General features: G+C 36.6%; 1 protein-coding gene across 9 annotated transcripts in view; it reads left to right on the forward strand.

Annotated features, from left to right (window-relative positions):
• RNF141 (ring finger protein 141) overlaps positions 1-15,170 on the forward strand; it is a 44,449-nt gene that overhangs the window by 2,553 nt on the left and 26,726 nt on the right. For 2 of the 9 annotated variants that reach the window (XR_013957004.1, XR_013957005.1), the window contains exons 2-6: positions 1,979-2,182; positions 3,656-3,764; positions 4,797-4,978; positions 8,132-8,239; positions 9,902-13,275. Coding sequence is in view for 1 of the 9 variants with exons in the window: in XM_080619310.1 (XP_080475436.1) it covers positions 2,040-2,182; positions 3,656-3,764; positions 4,797-4,978; positions 8,132-8,239; positions 9,902-10,052 (693 nt within the window). In the remaining 8 variants the exon portion in view is untranslated. Of the gene's footprint in view, positions 1-30; positions 74-1,978; positions 2,183-3,655; positions 3,765-4,796; positions 4,979-8,131; positions 8,240-9,901; positions 14,866-15,170 lie in introns of those variants that run through there. The other 7 variants (XR_013957010.1, XR_013957006.1, XR_013957007.1 and 4 more) reach the window with 7 other exon arrangements.

Raw genomic sequence — 15,170 nt, forward strand, 5'->3', positions numbered from 1 at the left:
TGCGCCTGCGCTGGGAGCCGACGGCCGGGTCGCGGTGGGGCGGCGGCAGCGAGCAGGATGCCGGGGCGCTGGGGTGAGGTTTGCTGGCTGGGCCCTTTTCGTCCGCAGCCACGGAACCCTGGGGGAAGCGCGAGGCCCGGGCGGAGCGAAGCCGCTGGGTGCTTTTTGTTCTGGGCAAAGCCCGGCCGCCCACCTCAGCCGGGCCTCGCTGCCGAGTCCGTTGGGGCGCGAAGGGTCGGTTAGGTGTTACTGTCGGAAACGGTGGGGGGTGCGGGCGTGACGCAGGCGGGCTGGTGCGTGCGGCAGGTCTCGAGTGCGGCCTTTGGATGCGATTAAACTCTGAGGTGAAGGCAGGTGCCGTGCCCTGGGCGTTGGGGGCGGTCGGCAGCCCCCATATCTTCGTCCCCTCCTTTCGGAGAGGCCTGATGATACATCCGGTTTATCTGTGTATAGCTTTGGGTATTGCTGATCCTGAGGACTGCACCAGAGGAAACACTTTGCAAGCATCTTTGCAGGGCTTTTATTGTCCAAACTTTTCTGTGGTAGGATCTCACTAGTTCAGTCAGCTCACACATGGCCCTTCGCTTCCACAGGAAGGTGGCTTTTCAGCCACAGAAACCAGAAGATAAAGGAATGAACTGTGTTCAAAGCATCAAAGGTTATGCTGTGAAGAGGTTGTGAGTCAAGTGTATCTTTTGGGTGTATGCTCAGGAAACACAGGTGTATGCACCTCTCAGGGGAGAGGAGGTTATTGAAGGGCTGTTTGGAAGGAGAAATGTCACTTGAGTGGGAACACAGGTGTCTACGAACAGAATTTGGTCAAAATTCCAACATTAAATTGGAAGTTTATTCTTTTGTGTGAAATACCAGAACAGCCTGTAGAATGTTCTGATAAAAACTCACTTCATGTCTGCTCTGTTTTTCTTACACCAGGGCAAGATCTTCATAGCTGTAGAGTGTGTTCCTGGGCAGTTTGATGCCCAAATGCAGCTATATAGTTGTACATGCAGGATGAAGATCTGTTTTTCTGTAATGTCTTTCTCATAAGGTGTTTGTAAGGTACCTAATGTCAGATACTCAGTGTTTAAGTTAAGGCTGATATTCTGTAATTAGGTTGCCATTGCAGACCTCTGTCTAAATTGTAAAATGGTGTGAAAGTACTGGTTTGGTTTGCATTACAAACTATGAACTCTGTACAAACAGAATTAATTTGCATGTCTCTGCCATTTTGAGACAAAGAGTCAGGAGGAATTTTGAAGAACTGCCAAATGAGAGGGCTCAAGGGGAAAATATGGATAAAGACTCAGGATCAGAAGATATAGAGTAGATCCTTATGCAGACTTCTTGGGGAAAAAGATACAAGTGTAAGGGAAGGTTAAAATAAGTTGGAGATGTTTGAGCAAGTCAGTTCGGTAATACATCCTGAATTTGAGGGGTTTGTGCAGATAGGGAGGTTTCTAAATTGATTTATACTGGTGGCATTCATTGGCTTACCAGTTTAAGAATGCTGTGAGAAATATTTTGATCTGCCAGTATCAGTCTGATGTAAGAAAGCTAATTCCTAATGTAATGTCTGTGCATAAACAAACATTGATATGCTTATTTATAGACATTCTGACTTTCACATGCACAAATATTTAGGATAAACAAAAATTGTCCTAAATTATCACTGTCATCTTAAAATTTTATTTTCCATTCCCCTGGATTTTTAAATCTATATGTATGTTGGAGCTGCTGAAGAACCTGCATGAAAAATTATCTCACTTTAATATAAGTATTGCTGTAATCAAAATAGTACCTTTTTTATAAGCTGTTAATGCCACATTCCAGTCTCTTCTAAATGTTCTGCTTTGACTGTTCAAAGTTGTGTCACTGTAGAATAATTAGACTGTGTAGTGGGTAGTTAAATTCTTACACTAAAAGAAAATGAGAGTAACGATTTGTAAAACACGCAAATGTAACTCTAAAATATTTTTAGCAGAGACTCTACAAGTGAATGAGAACTTCGTTCTACGGAACTGAGGTGAAGAACTTCAACCATGGGTCAACAAATTTCAAACCACACACAAACTGTAATTAACAAGTTGCCAGAAAAAGTAGCAAAGCATGCCTCTTTGGTTCAAGAAAGTGGTTTCCTAACCTATGAAGAGTTTCTGGGAAGAGTAGCTGAACTTAATGATGTGTAAGCCCTACTTTGTTTTCTTGGTGTTTTTAGTGTTTTACAGAGACCTTATATGCAATATATCCCTCTGTGCTGGCTAAGTCAGGACTAGCCATCTTGTTTTGAAATGTCTCCTGCAGCTTTTAAAGTTTTTGTACTGGTTGTAATTAGACTTCAAAACGAAAGCCATTTTTCCTCCAGAAATCTACTTTTTCTCCAGTACTCTTCTTCCAGCAAGTGTTGCTTCTCTCTTAGTTCGCAAGAGGTAGACATTTAGCGTATCTTTTTGTTAGCGTTACCTGTCTCCCTTAATCTTCCCCCTCTACCAGTCATGTAAAGATGGAATGCTGGTTCCTCTCTGCCCATTACTTTTCACAGGAAGTAGCAATATGAGCCTTTTAAAGACAGTACAGCTACACTAGGAAGGTAAACCTGAGACAGAACCATTTGTGACCATCTTTTCCACCTCTGTGGACAGGCAATGCTGTTCCTCATTAAAAATGTGTCATGTCTTACTATCTGAATCCAGTGACCAAGATAATCCCAAATAAAAGGCTGCATAAGAAATATTTTTCATTGTGAATTTTGTTTGACTCCACATTGATGGTAAAAAGAAATGAACAAAAATGCAGAGTTGTCATTTTTACCCACTATTTTTAGTGTAAAATTATAGGAAGTGGAAACATACACACTGATAAAGAGCTTTGTAGTGTGGGGGTTTCAGTCATGTTTGACATTTAACTATAATGTGAATTTATGTTCAGTTTAGAAATTGTCTTGTAGACGGTCATACTTTTATGAATGACCTTCAAGAACAGACAGGTGTCTTCATCAATAGATTTTGAAGGACATTACTTTATGTTTTGCCTGAGAATCTAAGAATATATCAGCATGATTAACTCCAAAATACCATTGTTATTCAAGGGTTTTTCTTATTTCTTCCAGTGCTTACTTCAGCCTGAATGTAACATAGTTTGAGCACCTTATGGAATAGACTTTTGTGTCTGTGTTCCATTAAAAAAAAATACAATCCCCCTGAAAATCTCAGGGTCACCCTAAGCTTTTACCTGACTGCTTCATTGTTAATATATACTAACAAAAACACACCTCATCTGCATCTGTTGGTACTTGCAAGCTTTTTTTTACATACATGGTAAGGAAATAACCTTTTTAGATTGGACCACAAGATTTTATGATTACTATAATAAACAGTGAAAGCATATAAAATATCTATAAAGGATATTTGCTGGTGCTGGATCAAAAGACTTGCACATCATTTTCTGAAATTTACTGTGCAATTTAAAGTGAAATGGACCATATTTTATATTTAATGACATGCTAAGAAGGTCATTAGTTTCATGTCTCTGGGAAATACTGATAAAAATCTCTTTAACAATAACACATAGGTGAACAATAAATAATGCCACAGTAGCTAAGGCTGCTGATCTTTGCATGTCTAGCATGTGTTATAAACTGGATGATTCTTTATTTCAGTACTGCAAAATTGGCTTCTGGACAAGACAAACATCTGTTATTTGAAGTGCAGCCTGGTTCTGATTCATCTGCTTTCTGGAAGGTGGTCGTTCGGATAATATGCACTAAAGTAAGATTGTTGAAAATTCTAATTTGGTGAGGGGGGTTTATACAAATATTTGAGGATTGTCACCTTTACTGATAAAATCTAACACCTGCTACATACATTTTGAATATTAGATATTATATAATGTAAATTGAGTATATACAGATGATTCTGTATATCTGTAAATTGAGTATATACAGATGATTCAAGGATACTATTTGAGGTAAATTAAGTCCGAAGTCTAAAGTTTCTGCAAAAAGCAGGTTAACAAAAACATTTTCATAACTAAGTGTAAAGGAGTATCTTCCAATGCAGCACTTAAGGCCCTTAGTTAGGAATTCAGATTACTTGTGACGTCGTGTCATGGTAATGAAATAGTACAACAAACTGGGAACTGTATAGTTTAATAGAAATTAATCAGCAATTCCAAGCATTATTAGTTGAGCTAGTGTAACTGTGTGTATTCTTATTGCTTAGAAAACCAATCTAAAAATTAAGTGTTTAACTAAGTTTTGTCATGGTCTTCAGACTAAGTTTGCTCTTTCTAATGGGGAGATTATTCCACGCTATATCTTGTCAAGTAGCATCCTTAAATGGTCCTGAGCAACCTTAACATGCAAGTTTCAAGCAAGCCAACTCTCAAACCTGGTTTGAAACTGACAGTTTGTAATTTTCTGCTTGCTGTTGGTTTTCATTAAGGCAGCCATCATTGTAGGCTGTTTTAAGTTCAAATATGAAATGACTCGTTATTCTGTCCTTCGTCTTAAGTTTAGTCCATTTTTTTAGGCATTAGGTCCCTACTCATAATTTAATTCATTTGAGTAGTTATGGTAATTGTCTTGCCTTAAAAATGTAGTCCTAACTGTGATATTCCTTATTATAAAACAACAGTGTTTTCAGGTCTTAACCTTATTGAGACAGACTGCAATTGCTAGTGTAGTAATGGACACTTTGGAAGGTGGCTACTGACATAAGAATTGCAGTGCATTGAAAGAATTTTGAGCAATGTCATGTAAAAATCTGATATATAATTGTAAACAATTCTTATATCTTAAGATAAATAAAACAAGTGGCGTTGTGGAAGCTTCCAGAATCCTGAACTTGTATCAGTTCATTCAACTTTATAAAGACATCACCAGTCAAGCAGCAGGAGTTCTTGCACAGAGTGGTACTTCTGAAGAAGCTGCTGAGAGTTTGATGTCTGTGTCATCTTGTCAGGCCAGCTTGTGGATGGGAAGGTATTTTGATATACTCTAGCTTCTGACCACAGTTACAACAGAAACGGTTTAGGATTTGTGTGTAAAACTTCAGCTACTAACACCTAATGATCAAAACCACATACTCTTAGCAGATGCAGACTTTATATCATCACAGACATGAATAACGTGCCTTCTCTTGTACCAGGAGAGCTATAGTGTACTTGAGTGAAATGCTGTTAGTGCTACTATTCCTTACCTTCAGAGCAATCATTTTAATGATTAATTCTAATATAAACATGATATATATTGAACCTCCTGAGTAAGGAAACAGGAGGAAATGGAATCAGCTGCAGCTACAAATTTAGGGGGGTTGACAGTGTTTGTTTAAACAGATTTTGTTATTGTTCCACTTAAACTTTCTCTTCCTCTTTCACATTTTGGCATGCGAAAGTTCCCATCTGTTGCCACTAGACACTCATCAGTTGTAGTAATAATTTAACTTGTAAGACTGGAAAAATGTGAACTGTCTCACACATGTTGACATCCTGCTTTGTTAACTAGAGGAAAAGCAAAAGATTGAGGTCAACACCTGCAATAACTTCAGTTCAGACTGAATGGAACAGCAATAAGCTTGTCACCCTTTCCCTATGTGGAAATGTTGCTACCAGTAATTCCTTACTTTTAACTTTCTAAATTAGTTCAAAGTTCTACCTCAATTTTAAGTGAGATAGAGGTTTCACAAGAAACAGTAGTGAATGGTATAGTTCTCTATATCAACCAGTGAAGAGGTGGTAGCCATGTATTTTAACAGAACAAGTTGCTGAGCCTAGTTAACTGTCTTTAGACTGTCACACTCCAGCTGTTAGAATGAGAAAGGGGTTGGCTGTGTTGTCATTCTACAGATAGAGCCCACTTTTTTCTGTCAGTGGATTGCAGAATGTGTTCTTTTCATTTAATTTCCTGATTTTCTTGTTTGGGAACAAATAAAGTATTGGCTGTTCTGAGTTATTTAAATGCTAGAATTAGGTAGCAAATTGTGAACATGTTTGGAAGGCGTATTTTCCTGCTCTTTCTCAAAGATACGTGGTTATCCTAGAACACATGTATATCTGGAAATGGCCTTTTACTTCAAACAAAAAACCCACAGATGCTTATGCAAAACAGCTTTATCTATTGCTAAAGTCAGTGAATAGATAGATTTCTTAGGTGAGTTTCTTTTTCAATTTGAGGCTTCAAGATGGGGGAGATGAGCACCCTTTGTGTTTGTAAACTTCATCACTTGAGATAGTATTAATGACAACAACAAGAGAAATTGAGTATAATGTTCTAATATGCTGGTAATATGCTGGAATTTAATGAGCTTGTTTCTTACCCAAGTGTTTCAAGTCATTAAACAAAATACAGGCTGAGGCACCTTCAAGTATTTTATACTGAGGAAATACATTCTGTTCGGTTTTCTGTGATGTCCTCCCATTTACCTAAATTTTTCTCACCTTGAGACATTTTTCAGCTCTGTGCGAGCTAGCCACCACTGTCCAAAAATAGCAATTATTATCTGTTTAATTCTTCTTCTTATCTTAACTTCTTCCACTGGAATAATACCCTAGTTCTCTAGAACACCCACTTCCTATTTGGAGCATTCAGAAATATCCGTAAGTGTTTTATGCTTTCTGATAACGAAGAGACAAGCATTTCCTTAGTTTGTCACTCTTGTATTTTACCATTTTTTAAGAAATTTAGTCATATTGCTAAATCTTAGGTTCCAGAAACTATAAATAGGACATCTGTTTTAAGTATAATTGCTTGTATATATACCAGCAAGTCTCAAAGTGAAGTGTTATCAAAGGTTAGTACTCAGAGTTTGATGGGGAAAGGAAATGAAAGGGAACAACTCCAAAGAACATTGTGAGCTAATCAGAAGGATTTTTGGAACTGTTGTCCTCACTGTATTCAAATCACCATCTGTAATTGTACAAAAAAAAAAAAAAATCTCCTAGCATTCTAAACAAATTTCTCAAAAAGCAAGTTGACAAGGAAACCCCAAGGACCTAACAAAAGCATGTTAATTGCTGTCCGTTGGCTGGGTAATCTCTACAGTTATAAAATTCCTCTGTATTTGACAGGCTCCCAAGATTCCTAAGCAAAAGCAGTCTGGTCAATAGTAATTAAGGTGGGCTGTCTCTGCCATTCTTTCTAGACTGCTACCTTTGTGCCCCGAGTCACAGAAAGGATTCCGGAATCGGGAATTTTGTAAGACCTGAAAATTTCAGAACACCTCTTGGCTGAATTGGAAGTGAGCCATGACTGTAAAATTAGAGAACTTTACATTTCTAGTTAGGTCAGTGAAAGCTGAGGATTTTCTGCACATTTTCATTCTTGGGAATCTTGATAATGCAAATATGTGAGATACTACTGTTAGGAACTTTAGATACAGATATCTATTATTTGGAAAAAAAATGAAGACAGATAAAATGAAAATGTCTGTCCTAGGGAGTGATGTAATTTTTAAACTTTTTTTTCCCCTTCCCTAACAACACCTAAAAGCTTATCTGGAAATGCTGTGGTTAACAGTCAACTTGAGAGATCTAATTTGAAGGGACAACCATGAGGAGTGTATGACAACCTAAAACCATCCTTTTCAGTCTAATGAGCAGTTTAGCTGATGGTATATGAAATGAGTGATCATGCATTCTAGTGATCCTCTTGACGTGTGTTTTTTATCTAAGATATAAGCCAGCACACAGAAATTTGACAGACTTCGTTATATATGAAATAGTTCAGCCTGATACTCTCTGAAAGGAAGGCAGATCTGCCTTCAGCATAAACAGTGTTTCTGTTCTTTTGCCTGGTCATGTGGTGTTTAACCATTACTTCTCACGCTTCTTTGTTGATATGAAAAAGGATTTGCAAAACCCATTGCAACACTGAAAGCACCACATGAGACCAAAAATAAATGCTTATTCTAATTTATTTAGTTCATTTACTGTTTGTTGGTAGCTTGAGGCTATGTCTGACAAACTGGAATGATGTAACTAGTCCATTCACAAAATTACATGTTCGTTGAAGATAAGCAGTGGTGTTCCTTTCTGTCCATGAATTATTATGAAAAATGTAGTAACTACTGTAGTCACTAGGGCATAGATATAAGACCTACTGGCTATGTGGAAAAAAAACCTGTCTTCTCTTTTGCAGGGTTAAACAGCTGACAGATGAAGAGGAATGTTGCATCTGCATGGATGGGCGTGCTGATTTAATCTTGCCATGTGCTCACAGCTTCTGCCAGAAATGCATTGATAAATGGTAATACATATTAAAGTATATTCATTATTTTATAGTATGTACTGGTTATCTGACATGTTTCTGTTTGGTCTGACTGATTCTTTAGTTCCCATACAATTTAATGTCTGAACATACTAACAAGATAATGATATGTATGATACATAACAAGTTTGAGTAAAATCAGACCGTAGCGGAAGGAAAAAAGGCTTTCAGAAATCGTGAACACCTTATGAAGAATTTCCTTTTGGAAAAAGAAATGTAAAAGTGCTTTTCAGCATTTGTTACGTAATTTCTTATCTCTGTTCTTATAAAATTAAATCATATTCGTGCTTGCAAACTAGAGAAATCAGAGTATGTGCTGATGCCAGCATGTTATGCTTCACAAAATCTCATTAAAAGCTGCTTTTTAAGGCAAAAAATCAGTAGTTTGTAAGAGTGTGCAAATATGAAAGCAAGTTGTTTATTTAGTAAATAACTATTAGAGGGATTTTTTTCCCATATATTGTGCTTTCTTTTCAAATAAATCACATACAATTTACTCATTTAAATACATTTTCCAAGAAAAGATTTCTTCTCAATAGCAGTGCCTTCAAATTTATGTATAACATGTACCTTACAATATTGGGTTCAATTTCCTAGTAAACAGAACAGCTTTTCAGCTTCTGATTCTGTCTGATGCACTGGTTGTTGGAAAATTGAGAAGAGAATTGCTTTATGGACGAGCACAGCTCTTCTCTGACTGTGCAGAAGACCTACAAGGATTAAGCAGGTGTTCTTACAGTCTAGCATTAGGTGATACAGATATTTTCAGTTAAAGGCTTTTTTTTACTAGTTACTGATTATGATTTTACATTTAAATCACATAATTTATGCATAAAAATTTGTTCTGTGGCCTTCTCAAAGGCTTGTCAAAAGAAGTTACTCTTAAAACACCATGCTCCCACAAGGGAAAAAGGTAGTAAAAATCACTGGATCTCACAATATAACTTGCCATCTCTCTTTTCAGGGAAAATATTTTAACATCTGTCAGCAATACAGAGCTTAGGTTAGCAAGCGTGGTAGAGAGTGGATTATTCTACTTTGGCTAATGAATCAGCTAATGAATCTTAACTAAGTTGCAGTTACACCATTCTTTTCTTAGTACTCAATTCTTAAGGCTCATCTCTTCTTAACCTAGGGAGACAACAGAGACTCCCAGCTCAGAAACATAATTATTTGGAACTCCTGAGTTAGTCACTGAAGGAGGATGGCACCCTAAGGACCAACTCGAAACCTCAGTGGTCTGAATGACCCAGGAAATGGGTTCCTTTTTCTCTTTATATAGGAAGCTTATGGGGACTAGTTTCTGAAGGACCTCAGCTGAATATTTAAAGATGAGAAGAATTAACTTAGATTAACTTAGATTTCCTGTTAAAGTTTCTGGACAAGTAGGTAGATGCATTCATGAGGAATATGGCTCCAAATATATCACTCAAAGAACAGAGCTACATTCAGAATTGTTGGCCAAACTTTCTCACAAAAGTTTTCAAACAAAAATATATATATAGGTGGTCTAGTCCAGCTAACCTGAACATTTTTAAAGTTTCCATTGGGTTGTGTTGTTTTTTCTGGGAGCTCTTTTGGCTTTTGGGGCCAGGAAGAGACTGTCAATGAAAAATACTCATTTCTCTGGCTTTCTAATAGGAGTGATCGTCACAGAAGCTGTCCTGTTTGCCGTCGGCAAGTGACTGGAGCAAGTGATTCTTGGGTGGTTTCAGACGCACCTACTGAAGATGATATCGCTACTTACATACTCAACATGGTAGATGAGGTTGGCCAGCCTCACAGACCCTGACACTGGCCGCAAGCTGATAATAGTACTTGAAGTACTTGAAGCTTTCATTTTCACAAATACCTGTTTTTACCTCTCGTTGCTGTTCTTCCACAGTCTGTCTTTTGCTTCACTTCTTGGCTGCTGTGCATCTATGCTGTTCTTTTAAAGCACAGGGTATATGAGCCAGTGTATGTGTGGGCAGTCTTAATTATTAATCTGTACTTTCAGTAAATTCTTTGGTCATTAACAGAGTTTCTTTTAACAACAACTTTTGATATTAACAGTTTGACTACTAGATGAAGCAGTTTATAACAGCACAACTACAGCTGCTGACTGCTGTTTCAACATCACAGAAGATGAACTGTGTCAGGTGGCTTGACCTCACAGTTCTTAAAAGCACTTTTAGTTTCATGACAAACGTGAATAAAGATGATCAGTTAGCACTAGTGATTATTAATTTGAAATTTTACTTCTGAAACTTGAAGACTTCCCACTGCCTGTTCTTCAGCAGCCAGTTATTGCTGCTTTTAGAGTTTACAAATACTGATTTCAATCTGATCTGTTAGGAGTTTTAGTAGTATTTTAAATCTGCTTTGGAGAGTGTAGGCAGCTGTGTAAATGTACTTGTGCACTTCTGTTTATTCTTCTAACAAGATTGTCTCCTAGAATATTTTTTTAAATATTATATTTAGTATAATATTATTAGCTTGGAAACACTAAACAGTTTCATACACAATCCTAAAAAAAGTAAATCAGTTTTTGTGTAGTTTTTGATAAAGAACAGCCCAAATTATTTTAAACATTAGGCATATCTATAAAGAGTGCCATTATTTGAATTAGCGGTTAACGTGTAGTTTAGTCAGATGCTTTGGTTTTATCTGCTTCTTTTTGAGTTTTTGAAGGGATGAAATCAGTTATAAGGTGATCTAAGTAAGGGTGCTGTGCTTTATATTTATAAGTGCAATATGCTTTTACGTAGCAGAGAGAAACTAATTATGTTGTTTGCAGTGAGATGTGCATGTGACAACTTGGGAAAAGGGATATCACAACTAGAGTGCAACAGTATTTCTGTGTCTAGCAGAACAAAATCTTTACAGTGCTGAGTTTAGACAGGCTAAAATAAATTGTTAGTATTCAGGAAACCCATCTGCAGCCTTATTGGCATAAATAGTACTATGGAAATCAACTGCTATTGTAGAGAACTAATTTTTTTTTATTATTATTATGTATACATATATTAACAACTACTACTCTCTTGAGGCTATTGAGTGAGAAATACTCAAGTTTAGCATTTGAGGGAATATCAGCATAAATTTTGCTTACTGTAAGACTGTATTTTTAATTACCATACTTGTTAAAATTTGATGGTGCCATAAGGCTAGGGCTTTTTATCACAGGCAGGTTCTGAACTAAAAGGCATGTGCACATGTGCATATGCACATTTGGGTTGTGTTTTCATATTGGATACAAAATAATTTAATTACATTGGGGGCAAGATCTTGGTAATTTGTCTGTTATACTTCTTTTTGTTAAGGAGTGTGTGTAGCATATGGTACGCATTTGAGCTTGGCTTATGGCAGTTGTCAAATTGATCATAGGCATTAAGACAGATAAGCAACAGACTCTTGTATGTATCATCTAAAAGCCAGTATGGCTTAGTGTGTAAATCTGTATTAAAAAATCTGTTTATGGATGTATATAGCTTAGAACTAATTTTTTTCCCTTTGTTAATCCTTTGGTATCATGAGGTGTTCTTAAGAAAATATGTGGACTGTTTGGTTGCATATAGGCAACAACTAAAAATTATAATGGTCAGGGATTTTCCACTAAAATATTTGCAAGTGTTCCTCATCACATACTGGTTTGGTTTCTTTTTGCTTTTTGAGCTTGCATTAGTACATGTTCAGACCTTTAACCTTTGAATTTTTTAAACTTTTTATATCACTGGAACAGAAAGAACATCTAAATTAAAGCTTCAAGCTAACTATTTTTCAAGTAATTCAAGAATTATACTTCTGAACTGAGATTTTATAAGTTGACTTTCTGCTGAGAACGTACATGAACTTTTTAAAATGTAATTTTGTAATGATGCAAACAGGTTGTTAATTGCAGCATAGTAACACTTGCAATTACAATATACTCTAGTGCAAAAATTATTTAAATAGTGAAAAAGTAAACTTTGTATTCTGTACAGCTTTTTTTAATTAAGTTGCTGTAATTCACACTACTGTGATACAGGTACTGTAATGTGTGCCTTGTAAAATATATGTACTGTATGTAACATGGGATAGCAGGTCTGTTAACACTGAAAAACTAGTAATTTGGTACTGGTTGGTATTACCTAGTCTGAAGTGCTACATTTAGCAAACAGTTTTGGAAACGGTAAAGGAATGATACTGGCCCAGACATGGCAATGGGCTACAGAAACTAGTCCTTGAAATATTAATTGCTATGAATAGCTGTTAGTGGGGGCATTAGAACAAACTAAACTTTCTTGTGTTAAGTGATGATTTCTTACCGTTGTAATGTGAAATTGTAATTTAAACATTTTAGATTGTATTAATAGCTAGGGACATTCCAATATATTAAACTTTGTGTATGAATGGTGCAAGTTACTTTGGAAGAAATGTTCTTTTAAGCTTAAGGAATCTCTTGGCTTTAATACCACAAAAATCTGAAGAGTGAATATTAATCTAAATACAATTCTATTGTACAGGTGGTGTGATTAAAAGGATGCCATACAGGTGGGTCAGGTGTCTCTTAAATTTTGCAGTGTGGTAGTAACAAGGTAGCTTAAATGCAGATCTGCAGAAAAGACCCCCTCTGATTCTCCTATTTTTTGTTTGTCAGAACAAATTGGAACATTCTGCAGGGATGGGAAAAGTTAACCAAACAGCCCTACTTTAAAGGACAGTATTGAGGAGTGGGTTTCTTTAGAAAAAGGATTTATTTTTTTTTTCTCAGAGAAGTTTGGTTCACTTTTTTCCCAAGTTATTTCATCATGTTTCTGAGAGTATCTTAAACCTTAAGAATGCTAAGGTTTGGAATATTCTGTCTTCTCAGATTTTACCGGTTTTTAAATAATAACTGCAGTATATAATTAATATAACTGTTTCCTCTGTCTAGTTACTTGGTTCATCTGCTTGGATCTTTTGAAGCCAAGTGAAAAATGGGAAAGGAATTCATTATAACAGATGAGGAAATTAAAATTGGAAACCTTACCAGTTGACAGTCACACCAGGAGGTGGGTGTACTTGAGGAATTGATAAGTGTTGGTATTTACGAGGTTTCAAGTTTAGACACCTTACTAATGTAATGTGCATGTCTTTTTTTAGTGGGAAATGGCATATCTGACTCGCATATCTTTCCTTTGAAGAGAATTCTGTCTGTAATTAGAAAGATTTTCTAATCCACACTAATTCCAATTTTGGAAACACAAGGTAGCCAGTGAAATCTCTGTGCTATAGGTTTGACCTGAGCTATTAAATCCGCTCCTTCTCTCCCCCAGCCCCCCCATAGCTGTACGTGCCACGTGCCTTACTTCTAGAAGGAACATCTTGGGCGTGGTTCTCTGTGCTTTGTGTCCTGCTGAATCTTGGAATGGTAGCCTTCTTGGATAGCCTTGAAAATGCTGGGTGTAAATAGGAGTTGTATGTTAACCTGTCTGGCCTTAATACTGCATACACGTAATTCTTTAGTTTTGTATCCACTAAATACACATGTTCTAATATCACTAATTACAGTAATTAATTATTTTCTCTCTTTTTCTGTTGTTAAACCATTCTTGAAGACAACTTACCGTAATGTTTTATCCTCACCTGTTTGGGTGAATAGAATTCTGCTTTCTTAGAAGTGTGTCGTAAAAATTAGTAGGGGTTTTTTAATTGTCATGTCTTCAAATGCTTGGTTTTAATGTTCTAGAATTTATCATAGTCAACATACTGTAAAGATGGAACACTTTTCCTGTTGCTATGCATAGCTGAAATTAACCTGAGTGGGACAGTGTTGTTTTTTCTTTCCAGTAAATGCAGTGTAGATAATAGGTTTTGCTGTGAACTAGTCATGTTCCAAGGAATGGAATGTCTGAGGGATCTGATGACACATTCTACTTTCATATCTGAGCTGTCACAATGTCAATTAGCATGTGATTGCTTACCTCAATAATCTAACTATCAATCAAGGTTAAAATACTTAATGGGGGGGCATAGGTTTTGTAGGCCTGAAATTAAGAAACAAACAAAAAACCAACCCTTTTGAAAAGTGGATGGAACTTTGTCCAGTATGTATCTATCTGGTGGTTTGAATACCATCCAACAGGTAATTAAATGAGCCCTCTTCTTTGGTTCAAAGTGCTATTTGAAAAGACAAGGTATTCTTATGAATTAAGCTTAAATTAGTCAGAAACCTGCCCTTCTGGAATTTGGTTGTATATATGTGGAACAAAATAGGGGTTTGATACAACAGTCTATGCTTCCATGTTAATGTGGTTCCAACCCACTTTAGCAGACCTTCCAAAAAACATTTTTCATGTGAGATGGTACATGCTAGTCATGGTTAATGATTAATGAGTTAGTTAGCAGTGTTCCTGTTTCATTATTATATATACTATTACTCTGTGCTGCTTAACATTGATATTTAGTGCTTGAAGAGGTATGAGTAAGAAATACACATTCTTCATTTACAGATGGATCTGTACTCACATGCTTCATAAATGCTGCTTGTGTACAGAAATGAAGGGTTTCTGTACAGAAAGAGATACATTTTCATCTTCATCTAAAATTGTTATTACATGTACTGAAGAAAATAACTTGTGTTAAACTTTTTTTTCTCAAAAGTCATCTTGACTGTAGCAGAATGTCCTGTTGATACTCTTTCAATTTGTCACTTGTTGGCTCTTGTGTTTTGTCGAGTAAAGCTGTCCTGTGTACTGCTTAAACTGTTTCAACTGTGATTGTCAGAACTGCTCTGCTGCTACCAAATTCAGCTGGTTTCACTCTGGTTAATAGCAAGGTGAGGCTCCAGGATCAGGAAGAGGTGCCACATGCCCTATCCTGATGCCCAGATGGAATGAGCAGGGAACTAGGGCACTAAGAGACAGCAGGGCAGCCCTATAATACAGTTTCACTTCAGGACTTACTG

The sequence above is a fragment of the Psittacula echo genome (assembly GCF_963264785.1).
Source record: "Psittacula echo genome assembly, chromosome: 5".
Taxonomy (NCBI): Eukaryota; Metazoa; Chordata; class Aves; order Psittaciformes; family Psittacidae; genus Psittacula; species Psittacula echo.